The sequence below is a fragment of the Alosa pseudoharengus genome, unplaced genomic scaffold (assembly GCF_046254945.1).
Source record: "Alosa pseudoharengus isolate Yale_2024_CS ecotype anadromous, Long Island Sound unplaced genomic scaffold, YU_APseudo_1.1 YU_APseudo_1.1_scf_1, whole genome shotgun sequence".
Taxonomy (NCBI): Eukaryota; Metazoa; Chordata; class Actinopteri; order Clupeiformes; family Clupeidae; genus Alosa; species Alosa pseudoharengus.
The window spans coordinates 31,156,595-31,175,939 of record NW_027468564.1 but is presented as its reverse complement, the minus strand read 5'-3'; the positions used below and the strand labels follow the sequence as shown (position 1 = coordinate 31,175,939).

Genomic DNA, 19,345 nt, shown 5'->3' with positions numbered 1-19,345 from the left:
CACAGCGTGGTTATGATGCTGACCAGATTTAAGCACAATTTAATACAACCTGGAAAATCATGTGGTGGTCAATGTTGTGGGCCACCACAAATAAGTCAATGTATGGGAAACACTGTATTTACTATTCAAGAGGATAATCATCTTTACATCAACGTATGAAACAATGAATCACTTCATCTTTTACATATTACCTGCCACTTGATATAGCATATTGTCAAGTGCCCAACTATCTGAACATTTTATTCACAAGTTTTTTTCATGAACGCCGACATATTTACAAAGTCAGAGCAATTTTGACAATGATACATACAGTACAGTAGTTCACAGCCGATCAGAATACATCACATTTTATCGACGAGGAGAAACTTTATTCTTGGTCAGTGTGAATTACAGTTATCTTTATAGTTTTCGTTCCTGGTGTGAACAGCCCTTATAAATTTAAAATTAGGGCCCAGAGTGTATCAGTGTACCAACACCAGTATATGCATTGGGGCCTCGTTTCATCAGAATGACAAAATGCATCGTGTGTACAGTCCAAGGCAGGCATAATTTAGGTTGATGTGGCATTTATACAGTATATATATATATACATTGTCCCTCCAAATAAAATTGATAAAATGTAATGAAAAGTTACAAAAGTAGTACAAAAGCTACACAATGGAGGACATAGTCCATAACAAATAAAATGCAAACTCCAAAAGTAGTACAATGAAATGAAAGGCTATATAAAATAGAACAAAAGCTACAAAATGGAGGCAGATGAGCCTGCGAAAATAAACCTCATTGCCGGGTAGAGCTGCTCAGAGAATCTTGAATAGAACGTGTGCACATGAGTCAACGCATCCCCGGAGACGCTAAAGAAAGACAGCGTGCCTGCGGGCCAGTTGAGGTAAGCCGCGATTCGATGCGCGCCGAACACAGGCGCCGGGATCTCCGTCCTCCGCTTGTCGTGTCGGGCCACATACCGGTTATCGTAGCAGGCCAGGCTCCACGACCAGTCGTTGTAGCCGATGTTGGTGACGTCTGGCGGCGAGTCGCCCGCATCGACTTTGTACGACGCTCCGATGACGACGCCGTACCAGCCGCTCCACTCGACCTCCCAATAGGAGCGTCTGGACAGGGGCTCCCGGCACAGCACCTGCCAGGTGCTGAACCGGTCTGGGTGGTCCGGGTAGGCCTGCTCCCGCATGTTACACGCCACACTCCTGTTGTCCTCCGAGAGGCAGAGTTTCCTGTGGGCCGTATTTGGGTCAAAGGTCAGATTGCAGGCATCTACGGGAGCAAAAATGTAAAATTAAAGGACAAAATTTGGAAGTGAATGACATCAAATACACTCAGGCTTTGTTTTGATCTAAAGTAAGTGACAAGGACATGAAGGCATCTACATATCACAATTTACATACAAATTGCACACAGGCATACAAACATTTACAGTTTACATTCAAAGTCAACTTAATTAAAGTCAACGTTATTGTCTTTCTGAATATTACAACAAGGAAGTGAAAAGCAGAATAAAATTGAGTTCCTCCAAGCTCAATATACCATACTGGACATTCCTGGTTTTGTAAATGGAATCTTGATCAATGTAATTTGGCCTTTTTCCCCACAATAATTTACAAAAATCCCCTCTTTAATGTCAAAGTGAAAAGCTAATTTCTACAAAGTATCGGTAATGTTAATTCATTAAAAAATATAATGCAAAATAAGTGATTGCACAAATATTCACCCCTGTTAAAGTGACTGACCTAAACCAACAGCGGTCTAGCCAATTGGTGCTAGTAGTCTCACAATTAGTGAAATTGAGATCGCCTGAGTGCAGTGATATAGTATGTAAGGGATATATGTATAGAACGCCGGTCAAATAAGTGCTGACAGGGCAAACCCACTTATTATATGGCTAATTGCCAAAACGGAAAAAATACTCCACATGATATGTCTCTTTACATTTATTTGTTACTGTTTCATCATGGCTTTTGCCTGAAACAAATAGTTCGCAACACACGCTGAACTTGAATCAAGGATTCTTTAGAACACAGCTGCTGATCAACCGTCTGCTTTCAATTTGAATGTTCCATTGCAAGAAGTGACAGCCTGACAGGAGTGACATGAAAGGCGTGAATAAGAAGCACAAGCATTCCACAGCTTCATGAAGAGCCGTGTAATAAGTAATATAAAGACACCTGTGCTGGAAGGTCCAGTCACTCGTCAATCAGTATTCCTGACTGTAATCCCACCATGAAGACAAAAGAACACTCCAAACAACTCAGAGAAGAGGTTATTGAAAAGCATAAGTGAGGGGATGGATACAGAAAAGTGACTGAACATCCCCAGGTGTTCAGTGAAATCCATCATTAAAGAATGTAAGGAATATAAGTGTAAATCTGCCTAGAGCAGGTCGTCTCCACAAACTGAGTGACTTTAAGGTTTAAGGTTTAAGGAGAGTACTGGTGGGGGGGGCCACCAAGAACCCTATGACAACTCTGAAGGAGTTGAAAGCTTCAGCAGCTGAAAAGGGTGAAACTCCGCAGACAACAACCAAGTTCTTCACCGGTCAAAGCTCTATGGGTTGGGGGCAAAGCTTATTAAATCTGGACTAAAGTTCACCCAAAGACATGTGGGAGACCAAGGTCAAATGGAAGAAGGTTTTTTGGTCTGATGAGACCAAAATTTTGTTTTTTAGCCGTTAGACTAGACACTATGTTCGGCGGACACCAAACACTGCACATCACCAAAAACTCGCCATCCCTAATTTGAAGCATGGTGGTGGTAGCATCATGCTGTGGTGATATTTATCGAATTACATTTGCTTCCAGGGCTAGTCTAGCAACTCTCCGTTGGCTTGTGAGCTCGAAAAATGTAACTTCTATCAGGCCAATCAAATCGTGTATAGAGTCGTTAGGCGGGCTTAACATAATGATTGATGGCAGAGTTGCAACGGTTTGGCTTGAATTCCCTGCTACTTAAAAAAACAAAGAAGATGGATGTTGCTGTTGGCCAACAGTGTGACACAAGTTAAGTTTGTTTTAAGTTGGCAAAAGATTGAACTAGCCAACTAGCTCCGCTGGTGGGAAAACGCATGGGACTCAGCGCTGTCCTATTGCGTGCAGAGGGAATTTGAAAGACAACCGATTATCCCACCCCTCGGACTCAGCACTGCGAACGGTGAGTGCCCAGACCCTACATTTTAATGTGGGTCTGGCTCGTTAGGCTACAAGTGAGCTACAACTTGAGAGAAGTTATGTTATGTTATGTTATGTTATGTTATGTTATGTTATGTTATGTTATGTTAAGGTGAAAAAACATTTAAGGGTGCCTTTAAACCAGGGGTGGGCAAACTGCGGCTCGCGGGCCGGATCCGGCCCGCCAAGCACTTTCATCCGGCCCGCTAAGCATTTCATTTGGTTATCAGGCTGCTCGCTATTTTTTTCCTGCGATAGAGACGACGTTGGTTAGCTTTACTGCAAACTGCTTTTCACTCTCCTTAGAGAACGTTTACAATGTCAATGTCAAAACATCATGTTAAATAGAGATAACATCATGTTAATCTAAGTTAACTCTTAGTTATCTCCTTTGCAGCAGATCTAACGTGAACATTATGCAATCCATTTAATTGGGAACGCGTCTGCACTCACGAGAGGGAGAGAGAGCCGCAGGTTCCAGCTGGCTTGTCATTGTTGATAATTGATATCTCCTTCTTATAAAAAAACTTTTAAAAGGAAATCATAAAGGCAGTTGTTGTGCGGCCCGCCGGCCAATTTTCAAAACCCAGTGTGGCCCTTGAGCCAAAAAGTTTGCCCACCCCTGCTTTAAACAATCAAGTACATTGAGAAATTCAATAAAGAAAGAAATGACGCATGTTAGACAGATGTTAAAATATCTATCACTCTTCTCTCTAAACATTAACTTACATTTCTGCAGTCCAGATGTCAACCTGCATGCTGCACCATGGTCCACACTGTAGACAGTTAAACAGATATTTAGAGAGTTATAAATACATATAATTAAAATGTATTTTCTATACAAATCCTATGAAGTTCAGCGTTCGCAGCACCCTTGGCGGAAAAAGCCCTCAACGCTGACGCTTTTTCCGCAGCGCTCAGAACGCTGAAAATTGAAATCTGTTCAACTTTAAGAACAGCGCTGGGCTGTCAATGTCACTTCTCTCTTGCTAGCCAATTCAAATCAAGGAAAGAGCGGGACCTACGCTGTCGACAATTCAACAACCAGTGCATTTGGTGGACATAGGCCCTTAATGTACACTCAAATACATGAATAAGATGTAATTTTGGATGAATACAGAACTGTCATCACTATAACAGTTTGAGTTTTTTTTCTATCCTTATTGGAAGCATTACTCATAACTCATTACCCCCCCCCCCCCCCCCCACACACACACACACACACATTATCATTTGTACTGTCTCACTACACCTCTATATAGGCCATTCAGCTTCAGACAACAGCCCCCCACCCTTTCAGTGGTTTCCCTTACTTGACCGCCCGAGGTGTGGAGCCGGGATCGATCGGTGTGGCTGTGAGCAGCTCTGCTCCACTGTTTCCTGGGTGGTTGTAGCTCAGATCCAGCTCCAGCAGGTGTGAAGGGTTGGACTTCAGGGCCGAGGCCAGGAAGAGACAGCCCTCCTCGGAGATAAGGCAGCCCACTAGCCTGGGGTGGCAGGGTGTGTGTGTGTGTGTGTGTGTGAGTGAGTGGAGGTGGTTGGAAAATTGGTGAAGTAGTGATGGGGGGGGGGGGGTGAAGTAAGTTAGTCGATTTCACATTAAATATATATATATATAAAGATACACAAAACATCTGCAAGTGTTAACCAAAATTACTGTTGAACTGGTAGAATATGTATGTCTGTAAACAACACAGTAAAAATGAAAAGTTTGAAAACAACACGGTAAAAAAGATAAAACAAATGTCAGAGAAAACAAAACACGCAGCGTACTTCAGTATCTGGAGTTTGCAGTGAGAACTCCCCAGTCCGGTGGACAGAAGCTTGGCCCCCGCGTCCCTCAGGTCGTTGTCCGTGAGGTCAAGCTCCCTCAGAGCGGAACCAGGACGCTGGAGCACGGAGGCCAGGCCCCTGCAGGACGCCGCAGTCAGGCCACAGCACTCCAGTCTGAGACGGCCCAAAATCAAATCAAGCAAATATCAAAATATCAAATATATATATGTTTTTGGTAACACTTTATATTAAGACACGCATATTCACCATTAATTAGCTGCTTACTAACAATAGAGTATAGTATGTATATTAGTAGCATACTAGCCATTTGTTAGTCATTATAAGTCACTAATTAATACCTTATTCTGCAAGACCGTATTCTACGGTTACTTAATTAACCCTTGTGTTATCCTCAAATCTTACCGACACTCATGATCCTTGGGGTCAATTTGACCCCAGCTAAATAAACCCTCAGAAAATGATTATAATTCATATTGTTACCCAGTTTTTTTGTGACAGGTACTTAACAAGAGTGTAATAACCACCATCAAAAGCCCTACAAAACAATCCCACCCCCCTACACCCCTTTATGAACCTTGGAACCCTGGCTGGCAATATTGCCCATCCAGTGTCAGCAGCCCAAAGGCTTGCTGTTGCTTCCCCTTTTGACTTATACAGTCCTCCCAAAATGACTTATATGTAATATGTACTTGTGTATGTAATAATGATAATAACAATATGTTCCCATACTATTCAAATAATAATATCCATAATGTGTCAAATATTCATGTAGCCCATGTTTCATACAGCTGGGGTCAAACTGACCCCAAGGAACATCAATGTACAAAATATTTGTACAGGACATTGAAAACAAATTATTGTACAAATTTCATGCTAACTCTGTTGTACCCTTCAATTGAGGAAAAGTCATAAAACATGAAGCAAAAAAAAAAAGTGAACCATATATTTTATGATGTTAAACGTTGTTTGGGGTCAAATTGACCCCAAGGATAACATGAGGGTTAAGAATTTCCCCTATGTAAGCTCCTAATTACCCCTTATTCATAGTTATTAAGTAAGTTGTTGCATATGAATTATCACCTAAATACGCATGGCTTAGCATGGGGCTTGTAAGGTGGTAGTACCACAAGAACAGTTATTCACCCCTAATAATACTTATCAAAGATGGTCTATTCTTATGGAACTAGACACAAAACCACAAGTGCTAATAGTGTATAAATAACTCATAATTCAGTCTTTGCAATGCAGAATATATCCCTATTCCCTATACATATCATATATCTTAAAATATCCAATATAATATATATATAAAAATATCTATATTACATCAAAATATCATATCATATATATCTATGATGACACACATACACACACACACAAATAAATGTAGATTACGCAGCATTAATGTAAACATGTTATGTGTTACATCGCAGGATTGGGAGAGTGGCAGTGATCCAGTATTCCCATTTTTATTACAAAATTATAAAATTTGACAAAATAAATAAAAATAAATCAACACAACGGACAATGTAATCCCTTGTAATATAATTGAGAAGTCACTTTGGATAAAAAGTGTCTGCTAAATGAATAAATGCAAAAATACTATGTACTCATCAACATAAAAATGTACTTGTTATGATAGCTCTCAACATCACATGATAACACAGCAACAACAAAACTATTCATAAATGATTAAAATAAGGAATCGTATAATAAAAATTCAGGTAACTAATGTCTCCAGGACCTACCTCAGGATCTCAAGTGTGCAGTGCGGATTCTTTAACCCTTTGCAGATCAGCGTTGCTCCGGAGTCCTTCAGCTGGTTGCCGCTCATGTCCAGCACCCGGAGGCGACAGTGAGGAGACAGGAGGGAGGAACACAGACTCCCGCTGGACTTCTCGGTCATGTTACAGTCCGAGATTCTTCAAAAGGAAGTTAAAACCATAATAAGAGCATTAGTCCCAGTACAGACTGCTCAGAGATTTTAGCTATCATTAACTCACTGTACATTCGGTCAGGGATTATTTGAAAGAAAGTTGAATATATAATAAGAGCATTAGTCCCAGTAGGGAGATTGATTATGGCAAATATCATGAATTGTTTAACACAATTACTCAATGATTTTGGAAACACCATATATTTTCCTAAACTTTCAAAATATTAAATAAACAAATATGAATGTATGATAACTCTTTATGAATAATAGCAGTCATATACTGTATTTTTCATATATGTTATGTGTAAATACCACTAAAAAGCATTTGTTGTATATAATATACAGTACAGGATTTGAGTCAATACTTTGTGACTACTGCTAAAACATAAATCAACAACAGTTACCATTATGGCTTAAGGTGAAGACTCAGCATGAAGTTAACTACCTCATTACCTCAAAATTACCTCAAAGACTTGGCATCTTAACTAGAGAGGAGATTTTGACACTCAATAATTCAACAATATGTATTTCTGCAATAAACAACCTAAAACCGTCCATTCATTTACCTCAGAATCTCCAGCTTACAATTAGGACTCAGCATGGCTGTGAAGAGCCTCTCTGCTCCGGCGTCCTGCAGGTCGTTGCGGTGCAGGTCCATCTCCACTAGGTGGCAGTCTGCAGACTGCAGAGCACAGGCCATAACCTCACATGACGTCTCATTGAGGTTACATGCGGAGAATCTGGAAAGGGAGAGATGCCTTTGGTTTGAGGTTTTAAACCACGGCAAATAGATTTTACAGAAGTGCTTTTATGTGCAACCAATGGCTGCACTGATAGTTTCAGTATTAAACAACACAGATTTATATATCTTTGAAGAAAAAACTGCATTTAAAATCTTTGTTGACAAGAAGGGTGTGTTTTTGCAGTGCTTCTGAAAAGTTGGTTTAATAATCCAACTTTTAATGTGGTGTTTTTATTGTTACGCCTATTGAAAAAAATGAACTCTGAACTAAGTCTGGCTGACACATTCATATTAAAATTGAACTGAATATGTTATCAAATAATTGATAGTGATAGTGAAACATGATAATGATTGATTGATTGACTGAATGATTGATTGATTGATTGATTGATTGATTGATTGAATGATTGATTAAAAACAAATACATGATGATTCTATTGATTACTGAATGCATTTGACAATTTTTTTCTTGACTTTTTATCCCTATCAGCATTAGGGTGGTCCTTATCAAGTCCAATTTTTTTTTTTGCAAAATGTTAGTGTCTTAACCTCTTAAATGGTTCCTTTTAACTTCAAAATATGAAAACATATAGAAATATGAAAACATTTTGACAAAAAAATGATATTTAGAGGTAGCTCAATCATGTGGAAGATTGCCTATGTTAAGCTGTGCTACGTTATTGTGATATGCAAGTAATATTAAAAGTTGCTGCAAATTAACTACATTTTATTGAAATCAGAGCAACACTGACATGACAACAATGACAACAATCTCAAAAAAAAAGCACAACGTTTTCAACAATCCCTCATTTATGATGCTCAGCAGCCAGTGTTGACTTTTTGCAGTCTGGATAGATCCGTCAATGATCTTCCATTCTAATAGATGGCAGATTTGATCCAACTAATTCTGCTATGGTGGAACCAATCAAATAAACTTCACTTCTTGTTTTTGCCATTATTTTGCTCTTGGTACACAACACAACTGCAAGCAAAGCTGAGCAAGAAATGGTGAAGGTGCCTTTTCTTCATACAGTTGTGTGGCACATATTTGGGGTTCAGTGGATACAATTGTCTGAATGTTTTAAGGAAGACCAAAAAATGTGCTCTAAACCCAAACAATAACCAAGGTGATCATCAATAGAAATACGTATTGATTCCACCAGGAAAGGTAAATAATTTGGATTTAGTTTCTACAATAAGTAAACTGAGATATGTATCTAAAATATTAGGGGTGTGAATCTCTCATGTAAAAGACGATACAATTCACATCTAGATACATGGGCACGATTCGATACAAGAAAAGATACATGTTCATAAAAAACGATTCAGTACGATTCGATGAGATTTGATGCAATTCAATGCAGTTTAAGAATGGAAAGCATTCTGAAAGATTTTTTATCATTTGCTCAAGGTGCACATTCATTTTATGTTATCAATTATCATGGTCATGGTTGTCAATTAGGCAAAACAAGTGTGAATATGATTATCTAAACTGAGGTTTATATCATATACTGTATTGAAATGAAAAAATAATAGTCTACATTTCAGTCAAACACAGCAGCCAAATACAACATAAAAATACATTTTTATAGACATTATAGATGTTATAGTTATATCTGATTGTTTTCAAGGAGCTGTAGCCTATTGTTGAGGTAAGATAATACCGAAATAAAATAAAACAGTGCTTAAGACACTGTTGGCCTTTTCTCATAGCCTACAAGAATAAAATAGGCCTACATATCAATGAACTCTCTGGGCTTATTTTGTTCCAACGGTAGACCTAATATGCAGAAACCAGAAACTCAGTGCCACAAGTCTGAGTGAATATGAACAAAATAATAATAATTTCTGCATCGTTTTAGCAGCAAGGGCCAAATTATTCATTAAGGAAATCCCTTCATCAAACGTAAGGCTACTCCACAGACTATCATTTTCGCGCTGGATTTTGAAAAACAAAAGAGTAAAAAAAGAGTGCGCGTTGTCACGTGCTTAAGTTGCAGTAGATGTATGGGTAATGAGGTCCTTTGACAACTTTGGGCAATGAATGTAGCCCAAAACGAACTGCATTACCCACAAATCCGTGCCACGTGTAGTTTCAAAACCGGAAGTGGGATGAATGCGCTGCTTGGAACGTAAATGAGAGTCTGAGCGAGCAGAAAAGGTTGTGAACCGATTCGTAACAAGTAAATCGCTATAACGACCGGTTCATTTCAGTTTTATTCCGATTGGGGGACTTCACGTATCGATGTAGCCGTATCTTACATGTTAAAAACGGATACCGATACGTATCGGTTAATCTTTACACCCCTATAAATATGTATCTAAAATACATATTTAGGAATATATGGTGCATTAGATGCTTTTATGGAGATTGTTTTGAATTCAAATGATCAGATAATTTCTGAAACAGAAAATCATCTCAAAGTTTAAAGCTATTGAGCTACCAGTAAATATAAAAATTGGCATGCTGTATTTTCTTATATAAGGGAACAATTTGAAGGGCTAAGAGCATGACAATTGGAGACTTTAAAAATAAGGACCACCCTAATCAGCATGTGTGCCATGTTAAAAAAAATATATATATTTTCACAAGATAAATATGTCATAATGCATATCCTGTATTGCAAAGTATACCAATGAATAAATAAATATGGCCACTCACAGAGCCCTTCTGCAGCACTTCACCACAGGGACCAGCCTCCTCCTCCCTTCATCCGACGATGTGTTGTACTTTCTCAGGTCGACCTCGTCCAGCACCTCCCCGGACATGAGGAGCACATGGGCCAAGCAGGAGCAAAAGGAGGATGAGAGTGCCTTCCTGGAGCCCTCCAACTGCAGGTACTCCTGGATCTCCCTGTGCATGGAGCTGTCGTTCATCTCCACCAAGCAGTGAAAGAGGTTGATGCACCTCTCGGGGGAGAGGCCCTTGCCCTTGTAGGCCTTGATGTACTCGATCATGTGGCCGACGGTCTCGGTGCTCGACTGCAGACGCGGCAGCAGCCCCCGGAGAAGCCGCTGGTTGGACTCGAGGGTGACGCCCAGGAGGAACCTCAGAAACAGGTCCAGGTGGCCATTTCTGCTGTTCAAAGCTGTGTACAGGGAGTCTTTGAGGAACCGCTCGAGGGACAATTCGTCGCCCGTTCGGGGTCGACCTTTAGAGGCCCGGACCCGCAGTAGAGGCTTGAGCTCCTCGTGGTTCCCGCTGGTGTGGGTGGCGAAGGCGTGAAAGGCGGCGAGGAATTCCTGGATGCTCAGGTGCACGAAGCAGTAGACTTTCTGCTGGTAAAACACCGACTCCTCTCGGAAGAGTTCGGTGCACATCCCTGAGTACACCGAGGCTTCGTTGACGTCGATGCCGCACTCCAACAGGTCGTCCTCATAGAACATGACGTTCCCCGCCAATGTTTGTTTGAAGGCCAGCTTCGCCAGCTTCAGGACAGCTTCCCCGTGTGATGAAAGGAGCCCCCCCTTGTCAGTTCCCCCGTGTCCACCGTGGTACTTCTGATCCTTGATGCTCATCTGGATGAGGAGAAAGTGGGAGTACATCTGCGTCAGTGTCTTGGGGATCTCCGCATTGTCCTCCTTTGTCCTCTTCAGGATCTGCTGGAAGACGGTAGCGGCAATCCAGCAGAAGACGGGAATGTGACACATGACCTGGAGACTTCGAGACGTCTTGATGTGTGCAATGATGAGCTCAGCCTGTGTGGCATCCTCGCATCTCTTCCGGAAATACTCCTCCTTCTGGGCCTCGTTGAAACCGCGGACTTCGGTCATCTGGTCGACGTACTTGGTCGGGATCAGACAGGCCGCCGCCGGCCGAGATGTGACCCACACCAGGGCTGAGGGAAGCAGATTGCCTTGAATGAGATTTGTGATCAGCTCGTCCACGGAGGCCACTTTGCTTACGTCGAAGAAAGCTTCATTGCCTTGGAAGTTCAGTGGCAGGCGGCTTTCGTCCAGGCCGTCGAAGATCAATATGGTTCGGCTGTCGTCGTAGTACTCATTAGTGTCACCCAGGCTCTTAAGCTCGGGGTGAAATCCAAGCAAGAGTTTTTGGAGACTGTGCTTCTCTTTGATGGAATTCAGCACTCGGAAAGGGAACACAAACATGAAGCGGATGTTCTGATTGGCACTCCCCTCTGCCCAATCGAGAACAAACTTCTGGACAGAGACCGTTTTGCCCATGCCGGCCACACCTTTTGTCAGCACGACTCGAATGTTGCCTTCTTCTCCCGGCAACGGTTTGAAGATGTCGTTACAGTTGATCGGTGCATCCTGGGCCGACTGCTTCTTGAATGCAGTTTCAAGTTGCCAGACCTCATGTTCATCATTCATGGCTTCGCTCTCTACCTCTGTGATGTAGAGATCTGTGTAAATCTTGTTGAGCAGCTTCTTATTTGCTTTGGTCTCGATGCCTTCAAATATACACTCAAAGCGTTTTTTCATCCTGGCCTTATGGTCGATGCGGACTTCCTGTAAAAGAGCTTCCTCTGAGGGAAGGAGGACATAGATAGTGAACAGCATAACAGACATTGGTTTGCAAAATCTGAGAAGGCCCAAGAACATTTACATGTAAAATAAAGACATGAGTCTGCATATGGTTTTGAGAACTCTGTTGAGTCTGCTTATGGTTTTGAGAACTCTGTAAATAGTATGCTAACTGAACAAATAAATAGCACATTATCTTTTTATTCTTTATTATTATCAATTCAATTAGAAAAACGACTCAATATAACTTCTTACCTTGTTCTTTCTCAGACAACCTTCTTCCTTTATTAAACAATAAGAAAAGAAAAATCAAATGTTTAAGCCTAGTATTCTGACAAAGATGGAAAGAGCTTTTCTAAATTTCTCTAAATGTCATTCAACCAAAATATGGTAGCTGTAAAGGAATTATTATTATCATTGTATAACCATTTGTGTACGCAGAAATATTGTTGTGCTGAGTTCTAAGAACAGAGTGTTCAAGTTAAGTGTGCACCCAGACGCACAGAAACTGAACCCTGTCTGTGTGTGTGTGTGGGTGAGATAAGAGGAAGTCACCATAAAGTCGCTATGTCTTGCTTCCTATTTTCTGTGTGCATCTGTACAATAAAAGACACAGCTTTTGTAACATTTTACTTGAAGGTATCTACATAAGAGTGACATGACACTGTCATAACCCTAACACTAACCCTAACTTGTCATGACAAAAACCGAATGACATTTAACAGAAGCGAGTGACAGAAATGTTAAGTCATGAACATTTATGACTTGTTTATAATGTTTATGACACGTTCATGACAGTGTCATTTCAGTCTTATGTAGATACCTTCAAGTAAATTGCAACCCAAAATATTTATCAACAACTAGCTTTCCAATGCAACAGACCTTGAAACCATTCATGCCAGCACTGAACAATAAATAAGTGGCTTTTAAATGGCCTTTGTGTATTTACACGAGAGGATTATTGCACACTTTACCCGTACTTGTGGATTGTGTTTCGTTGTTGAATGTAACCGGCCCGTAGATTTGGCAGCCAGCAAATGTGGGGTTGCAAATGCTGCCTCCATCTGAGGCTGTAGCGATGGAGCTCATGACAGGAGCTGGAAGAAAGAGATTAAAGGAGGGAGCAATGAGAGAAGGAATGGGAGAGGAGTGGAGAGAAAGAGTAAAGGGTGGAGCGAGAGAGAGAGAAGGCGGACAGTCGGGAGAGTGAAGAGGAGAGATGTAAGGACAGAGAGAGAGAGAGAGAGAGAGAGAGAGAGAGAGAGAGAGAGAGAGAGAGACTGAATGAGTGAATGTATATTTAGAGCATGACACTTAAAACTTTCATGGATGAGTAATTTTCCTATTAAAGATTGATTAATGAGAACTATTTGTTTACAGGTTTATGCCTTATGTGTTGCTTAGGAGACAGGTCTGGCTTATGTGTTGCTTAGGGGACAGATATCATGTTATTACTTGCATGTACAACATTGTAATAATAATAATAATAATAATAATAATAATAATAATAAAAAAAATAAAATGGGCTCTCCCCCAGATTGCCTTTGAGCTTCTCGTTCAGACAATACAATTTCTTTTCTCCTAATATAATTGTTTATTTTTTGTCAAATATGGGCACCTACCACCTATAAGACCTGGACCACTGGATCCCTGTCCATCTTCTGCACATGGTATCTTCAACTGGGCCCTGTGTTGATCTGCACAGCGGGGGCAGGTGGAGCCTCCTGTTCCTACCCAGTAGCTGCTGAGGCAGGGTCTACAGAAGCTGTGTCCACAGGCACTGATGGACAGTGGGTCTCTGGGGAGCTGCTCACACACTCCACACCTGGACTGACCCTGAGTCAGGGGAGGCCCAGATACTCTGCAGAGAGAGGAGGAAAGAGAGAGAGGGAGAGAGGGAGGGGTGTGTGTGTGAGAGAGAGAGAGAGAGAGATAGAGAGGAGAGTGAGAGTGAAAGTGTGAGTCGAAGGAGAAATCTGGCATTATATTATATATATATATATCTGGCAGATATCCATTTCTTGAGGTCACAGAGGTAACCACTTGAGGTAACCTACTGTCGGTACGAAAAAAACGGTTTTACCAGATCCGCTCCAGTGTTTGTTTTACGGTGTGTGTGTGTGTGTGTGTGTGTGTGTGTGTGTGTGTGTGTGTGTATTTGATATACCATACCTTTCCATTGCTGAAGTCTTGTTTCTTGTTTAGTCTGCTTCAGTAGGCCTCATCTACAAGGATGGAAAATATGCACACTGCACCTGCATCACATAGCACAAACAGCTTTATAATGACACCAACCACCAAACCCCCCTTCCCACATATACGACAATAAGTGGGGGGCCCTTAATACATCTGGGCCCAGGGGCCCGAAAGTTCATAATCCGCCCATGGGTTCAACTGTGATATTGGCGCCTATTGGCGCCTCATTCGCTTTGGTGCATTTTCTTTTTTTTTTTTAAATCTCATTAACTTTTTGCAGAACATTTCTCAAAACAATTTGTGCAAACTGCACCACAGAGTGGAGTGGATGAACTCCAAAAGCCTTGCTTTGGTCAAAGTGCTTAGTTTATATTTGAAAAGTATACATGCCAATGAAAATGTCAATGACATCAGAATGGCAAGTCCTTGTGGCATTGTGTATAAACAAGAGTGTCAAAAGGCTTACTCATATGTTGTCAATAAGTATTATGCAAATTATGGTAAGGCTTTGATGACGATGAGAATGCACAGCACTATTCTATCTTCGTGTCAAAATGTCAAGTTCAGCTGTACAAGGTTGCAACTGTCAAGTTCAGCTGTAGCCTACAATGTTGCACATGACTCTATGAGGGAGATTATAAGTAAGATTTTTACAGCAATGCAATTATTTAGGCTAAGGACAAAATAGGAACATGCAGCAGGCTACTCTTCTACTTAGACTACTAACAGTTATTTCTGTGAAGTCAGAAATGTCACAATTGCATACAACTGGCTTAGCACTTCTGCATACAATGACTCAAACAATTAGCCAATGCCTAAATGCTTCTGGGTGCAGCGCTATTCAACAGAGAACTATAATGCATTCCGACCAGGATGACGAGCAACTGATAATGTAAAAATAGCAGACCATTGTAGCTTACGCAATCAATTTCATGGATACACAAGCTTTTACTCAATAATTGTAGCTATTTCGTCTATTCTAGCTACTATTAGTGTGTTTACCGAAGGTAATTTACGCGCTGTGGTGACGGTTGTCTGTTGGTTGTCACCGACCCAACTGCATGTAGTCGACTTGAAAGCTGCACTTGGCCTGCCTGCTTGCTGACCAATGAAGAGTCTACCAAACAGAGGCCGCTGCACAGTTCTTGGAATCGAGTGAGTAGTCTACTTTCAGTAACTTCGTATTTATTTGCCAACAGTACGGTGCCAATTGTTGACCCTGACACATAAATTAGGCCTACTATATTTTGATGCGAATTATGGAGCTCAATATGTCGAAGTCTTACCTGGCCGAGCTGTAAAACCCAATAATAATGCATCGTTATAAGACTCCTCTAGTTTCTGAAAGCCGAGGTAAGCTTTGGTTTCGACTCCACTTTCTTTAAAAAGTAACACCACAGTTATTGTAACCTACTTCATGTAGGCTAAGGTAAAATTTGGGCTATCTAGGATTGTCGTAGGCTACTTTCGATTTCAGAACAACCCAAATAGGTGTGCTCTATCACGTGATTAAAACGTAATAAAACTTGAACGTAGCCTAGTCAAGATTACATAATCAGCAAGTGTGTTGGCGAGATACGTCAACGCCTTTAAGTTTTTTTTCCACTCCATCGCTTAATTTCTAAATAAATAAAAAAAATAATTTTTGATGAGGATCACGTAGCACTCGAGTTCACTCGGAACTTTATCACGGACCTCGGCTCAGGAACACAGACGACCCGTAATGACCATCTGTGCCTAAGTAGCCTACGAAATAAATGTCTAAATATCTTTATTTCTATTTATCTCTCTTCTTTGTTCACGTTGAACTTATAATCCAGATTCCAACCCCATCCCCCGTAGTTTTTGCAGCCTGCATTTCTGCCTTTAGCAGTTTAGTCATTCCCTTCACATCACACCATGGCCAGCCCCCCTCCACAGTTCTGTCTAACTCACTCCCAACTACATGTGCTCATTCACACGCACAATCAAACACGTTCTCTCTCTCTCTCTCTCTCTCTCTCTCTCTTTTACACACACACACACACACACACACACACACACACAGAGCAGCCTGTGGCTCCACTGTGCCCAGTGTAGCCTGCAGACATATTTATACAGTCTGAAACGCCACCAATGACCTTTGGCACAATCCTCCGTGGTGCCGATAAGATCACCCTCTGCTGCTTTCTCTCTCTCTCTCTCTCTCTCTCTCTGTCTGTCTCTCTCTCTCTCTCTCACTCTCACACACACACACACATACACACACACATACACACACATGCACACGTACACATACACACACACACACACACACACACACACACATACTGTATGCACTCTCTCTCTCTCTCTCTCTCTCTCTCTCTCTCTCTCACCAACTCTCCTCCCCTTTGCCTCCTCAAATGGCATCACATCCTTGCAGTGGGCCATACACTACATTATACAACAGTTAGATGAACTGGTTGAACTCTTTATTACTGTAAATTCTGATTGGACCAGAGGCATTCCATGAGTTATCACGAGTGGTGATGTCCCAGGACCAGTGTTCGAAGTGTTTCTCACTCCCGGTGAGAAAGGCTGGACTAATCACTCCCGGGCACATTGGCCTACACTAGCATACTGGCTCCCTCTATGTTTTTCAAAATGAAGCAAACAAACAAACAAAATAATAATAATATCATAATCATGACTTTATATGTCATAATTATGACTTGCAAAGGCAAAAGACACAATTTTTTAAATTGGTATTTTAGTGCAACAATATACAAAAACCTCTTGAAAACACTTTGATTAGTTTAATGTTATTGAGGTAACTCTCAAATCGGTCGAGTTGCTCTTTAAAGTATGCATTTATGACATGGAAACAAAAATAATTAAGAGTTAGTTGTGTTAAGTCATTATTTCGAGTTAGTTTGACTATGTGGGCTTTACAGTGTCCCTAGCTTTGTGACCTTGAACATGACCTTGTTGCACCTCCTCCTCTACATCCTCTTATGACCCAGAGTAGCACATTGCTCCTCTCTCTCCATCACTCTCACACACACTTGACCTTATAATAATAATAATAATAATAATAATAATAATAATAATAAGCTTTATTTGTATAGCACCTTTCATACACAGAATGCAGCTCAAAGTGCTTTACATTTGAAGCATGTAACACAATAATAGAGTCAGTCATTATCAATCACTTTCACTTTTCTTCATTGCTGTGGCCGTTTATGATCCAATCAGCAACATATCAGAAATATAGAAAATAACATGTAACACAGTTATTAGAGAAGAGTCAGTCGTTCCCCTTTTGTTGCTGTGGCCGTTTATGATCCAATCAGCAACATATCAGAAATACTATTATACTACTATGGATATATAAAGACTTTGCTGACAAATGCCTAGGCTAACAAATGCTTAGGCCCGGTTGATGCGGACTCCAAGCAGCCAGCCTTAGCTTGTTCTTAGCATATGTCGCAATTATTTGACTTTATACACAGACATTCAAGACTGGCAGCCTTAACCCTTTACCCCCCACAAGCACGCCATATGGCAACTGTGGCAAGGAAAAACTCCCATATTCCAGGAAGAAACCTTGAGCAGAACCTGACTTAATAGGGGGAGCCCATCTGCTTCTGGCTGGCTGTGCCCTCCAATGGCAGCAGATGTAGAATAATCTACAGTCTACTTGTTGCACCTCCTCCTCTACATCCTCTTATGACCCAGAGTAGCACATCACTCCTCTCTCTCATTACTCCCTCTCCCACCCCCCACCAGGCTTGTGCAAAATTCCAGAATTGAATTGAAACTGGCTCTTAAATTCCAATTCAATTCTTGGATTTCACTTGCATTTCAATTGAGGTATAGCAAACAGGGAGCAGAATTGCAATTCGAATTGTGCACAACCCTGCCCCTCACCCCCGACCACAGTTCAGTGAGGTTACTATCACGTCATGTTCAGCACTGTAACAGAACTTTGTCTCGTTTACTTTTGCTGAAACAACAACCGCTGTGTAAACAACAGATACTGACGTTAGCTACTTGCATCCTGCACCCCCTGTTTATCGTCTCTTTTTAATACATGACTACTCAAACCCTAAACAGACCCTTACCCTTATAATCTCTAATATCTACCCTCACCCCCCTCTCTATCTATCTCTCCTTTTCTCTTATATCTACCCTCACCCCCCTCTCTATCTATCTCTCCCTTTCTCTCACTCTCTCTTTGTCTCACTCTATCTCTTTCTCCTTACTGAGTATTAAATACTCCCCCCAAACCCCTAACATTCTGTCCAGTGCTGTCTCTCTCTCTCCTCTCTCCCTCCCTCTCTCTCCCTCTCTCTCTCTCCTCTCTCCCTCCCTCTCTCTCCCTCTCTCTCCTCTCCGAGTGACAGGGACAGTGATTGAGAAAGCCACGGGGGGGGGGGGGGGGGTTGCCGAGTAACAGATTGAAGATTGACAGAGGGAGACAGGGACACACACACACAGAGAGACACCAGTGTAAGGGACCAGCAGCTCTTCTCGTGTCCTGCTCACCATGGACGTCTCCACAGCTACGCTACTGCTCACCTGTCTCCTCCACGCAGGTAAGACACCTGACAGAGCACACCTGCGACAGACACACACACACAGACAGACACAGACACAGACACAGACAATTTTTAATGTAGCTGCCACATTTTATGGCTTGATCAGATTACTAATTTTTTTTTTCATCTTCCACTATGGATTGACCATGTCAGACTATGCAATCATTAAACCATAAATTCTTGCCACTTCTTAGTCGGGAGGTTGGCCACATTACAAGATCATGTAGCCTATCGTTCACATTGCTGTCATCATAGTGTCAACAAGGGAGTTGTCGGAGATTCCCCCAAACTTCTGACATGCTAGACTTTTCGTTGTGGCTTTGTGTGCGCGTCGCAGACAATAAATCATTGGTCGTGGAATATGTTACATTACAGGACGCGTTCCTTCTTCAGTGATATTCCCGACCTTTCTTATTCAGGCACGATGCTGCCAGTTGATGGGTCACGA

At 41.4% G+C, this 19,345-nt stretch overlaps 2 protein-coding genes across 9 annotated transcripts in view; one reads left to right on the top strand and one right to left on the bottom strand.

The window, feature by feature from the left end:
* Positions 1 to 178: 178 nt before the first annotated feature.
* Positions 179 to 15,826, bottom strand: LOC143125422 (NLR family CARD domain-containing protein 3-like). 6 transcript variants are annotated; one of them, XM_076286876.1, is made up of 12 exons: positions 15,622 to 15,826; positions 14,312 to 14,394; positions 13,762 to 14,000; positions 13,114 to 13,236; positions 12,395 to 12,421; positions 10,314 to 12,141; positions 7,476 to 7,649; positions 6,722 to 6,895; positions 4,953 to 5,126; positions 4,493 to 4,666; positions 3,909 to 3,955; positions 179 to 1,272 (listed from the first exon to the last, which is right to left on the bottom strand). In XM_076286876.1, exons 2-12 carry the CDS (start codon positions 14,317 to 14,319, stop codon positions 743 to 745), a joined length of 3,498 nt encoding a protein of 1,165 aa, XP_076142991.1. In that variant the 5' UTR covers positions 14,320 to 14,394; positions 15,622 to 15,826; the 3' UTR covers positions 179 to 742. The 6 variants fall into 6 exon arrangements, with proteins under 6 accessions (XP_076142991.1, XP_076143008.1, XP_076143018.1 ...); XM_076286893.1 differs by having other exon boundaries at positions 14,312 to 14,364; XM_076286903.1 differs by having other exon boundaries at positions 13,120 to 13,236; positions 15,622 to 15,825.
* sid4 (secreted immunoglobulin domain 4) overlaps positions 15,177 to 19,345 on the top strand; it is a 19,354-nt gene continuing 15,185 nt past the window's right edge. For 2 of the 3 annotated variants that reach the window (XM_076287164.1, XM_076287153.1), the window contains exon 1: positions 18,803 to 18,894. In XM_076287164.1, coding sequence (XP_076143279.1) covers positions 18,846 to 18,894 — 49 coding nt within the window. In that variant the 5' untranslated portion in view covers positions 18,803 to 18,845. Of the gene's footprint in view, positions 15,491 to 18,802; positions 18,895 to 19,345 lie in introns of those variants that run through there. The other variant, XM_076287173.1, reaches the window with a different exon arrangement.

Coding starts and splice junctions, on each gene's coding strand:
- LOC143125422 (XM_076286876.1), bottom strand. Junction 13,237..13,761: donor TGGTCCAGGTCTTATAGGTG/GTAGGTGCCCAT, acceptor TCTTTCTTCCAG/CTCCTGTCATGAGCTCCATC. Junction 1,273..3,908: donor GACATCTGGACTGCAGAAAT/GTAAGTTAATGT, acceptor TTGCTCCCGTAG/ATGCCTGCAATCTGACCTTT.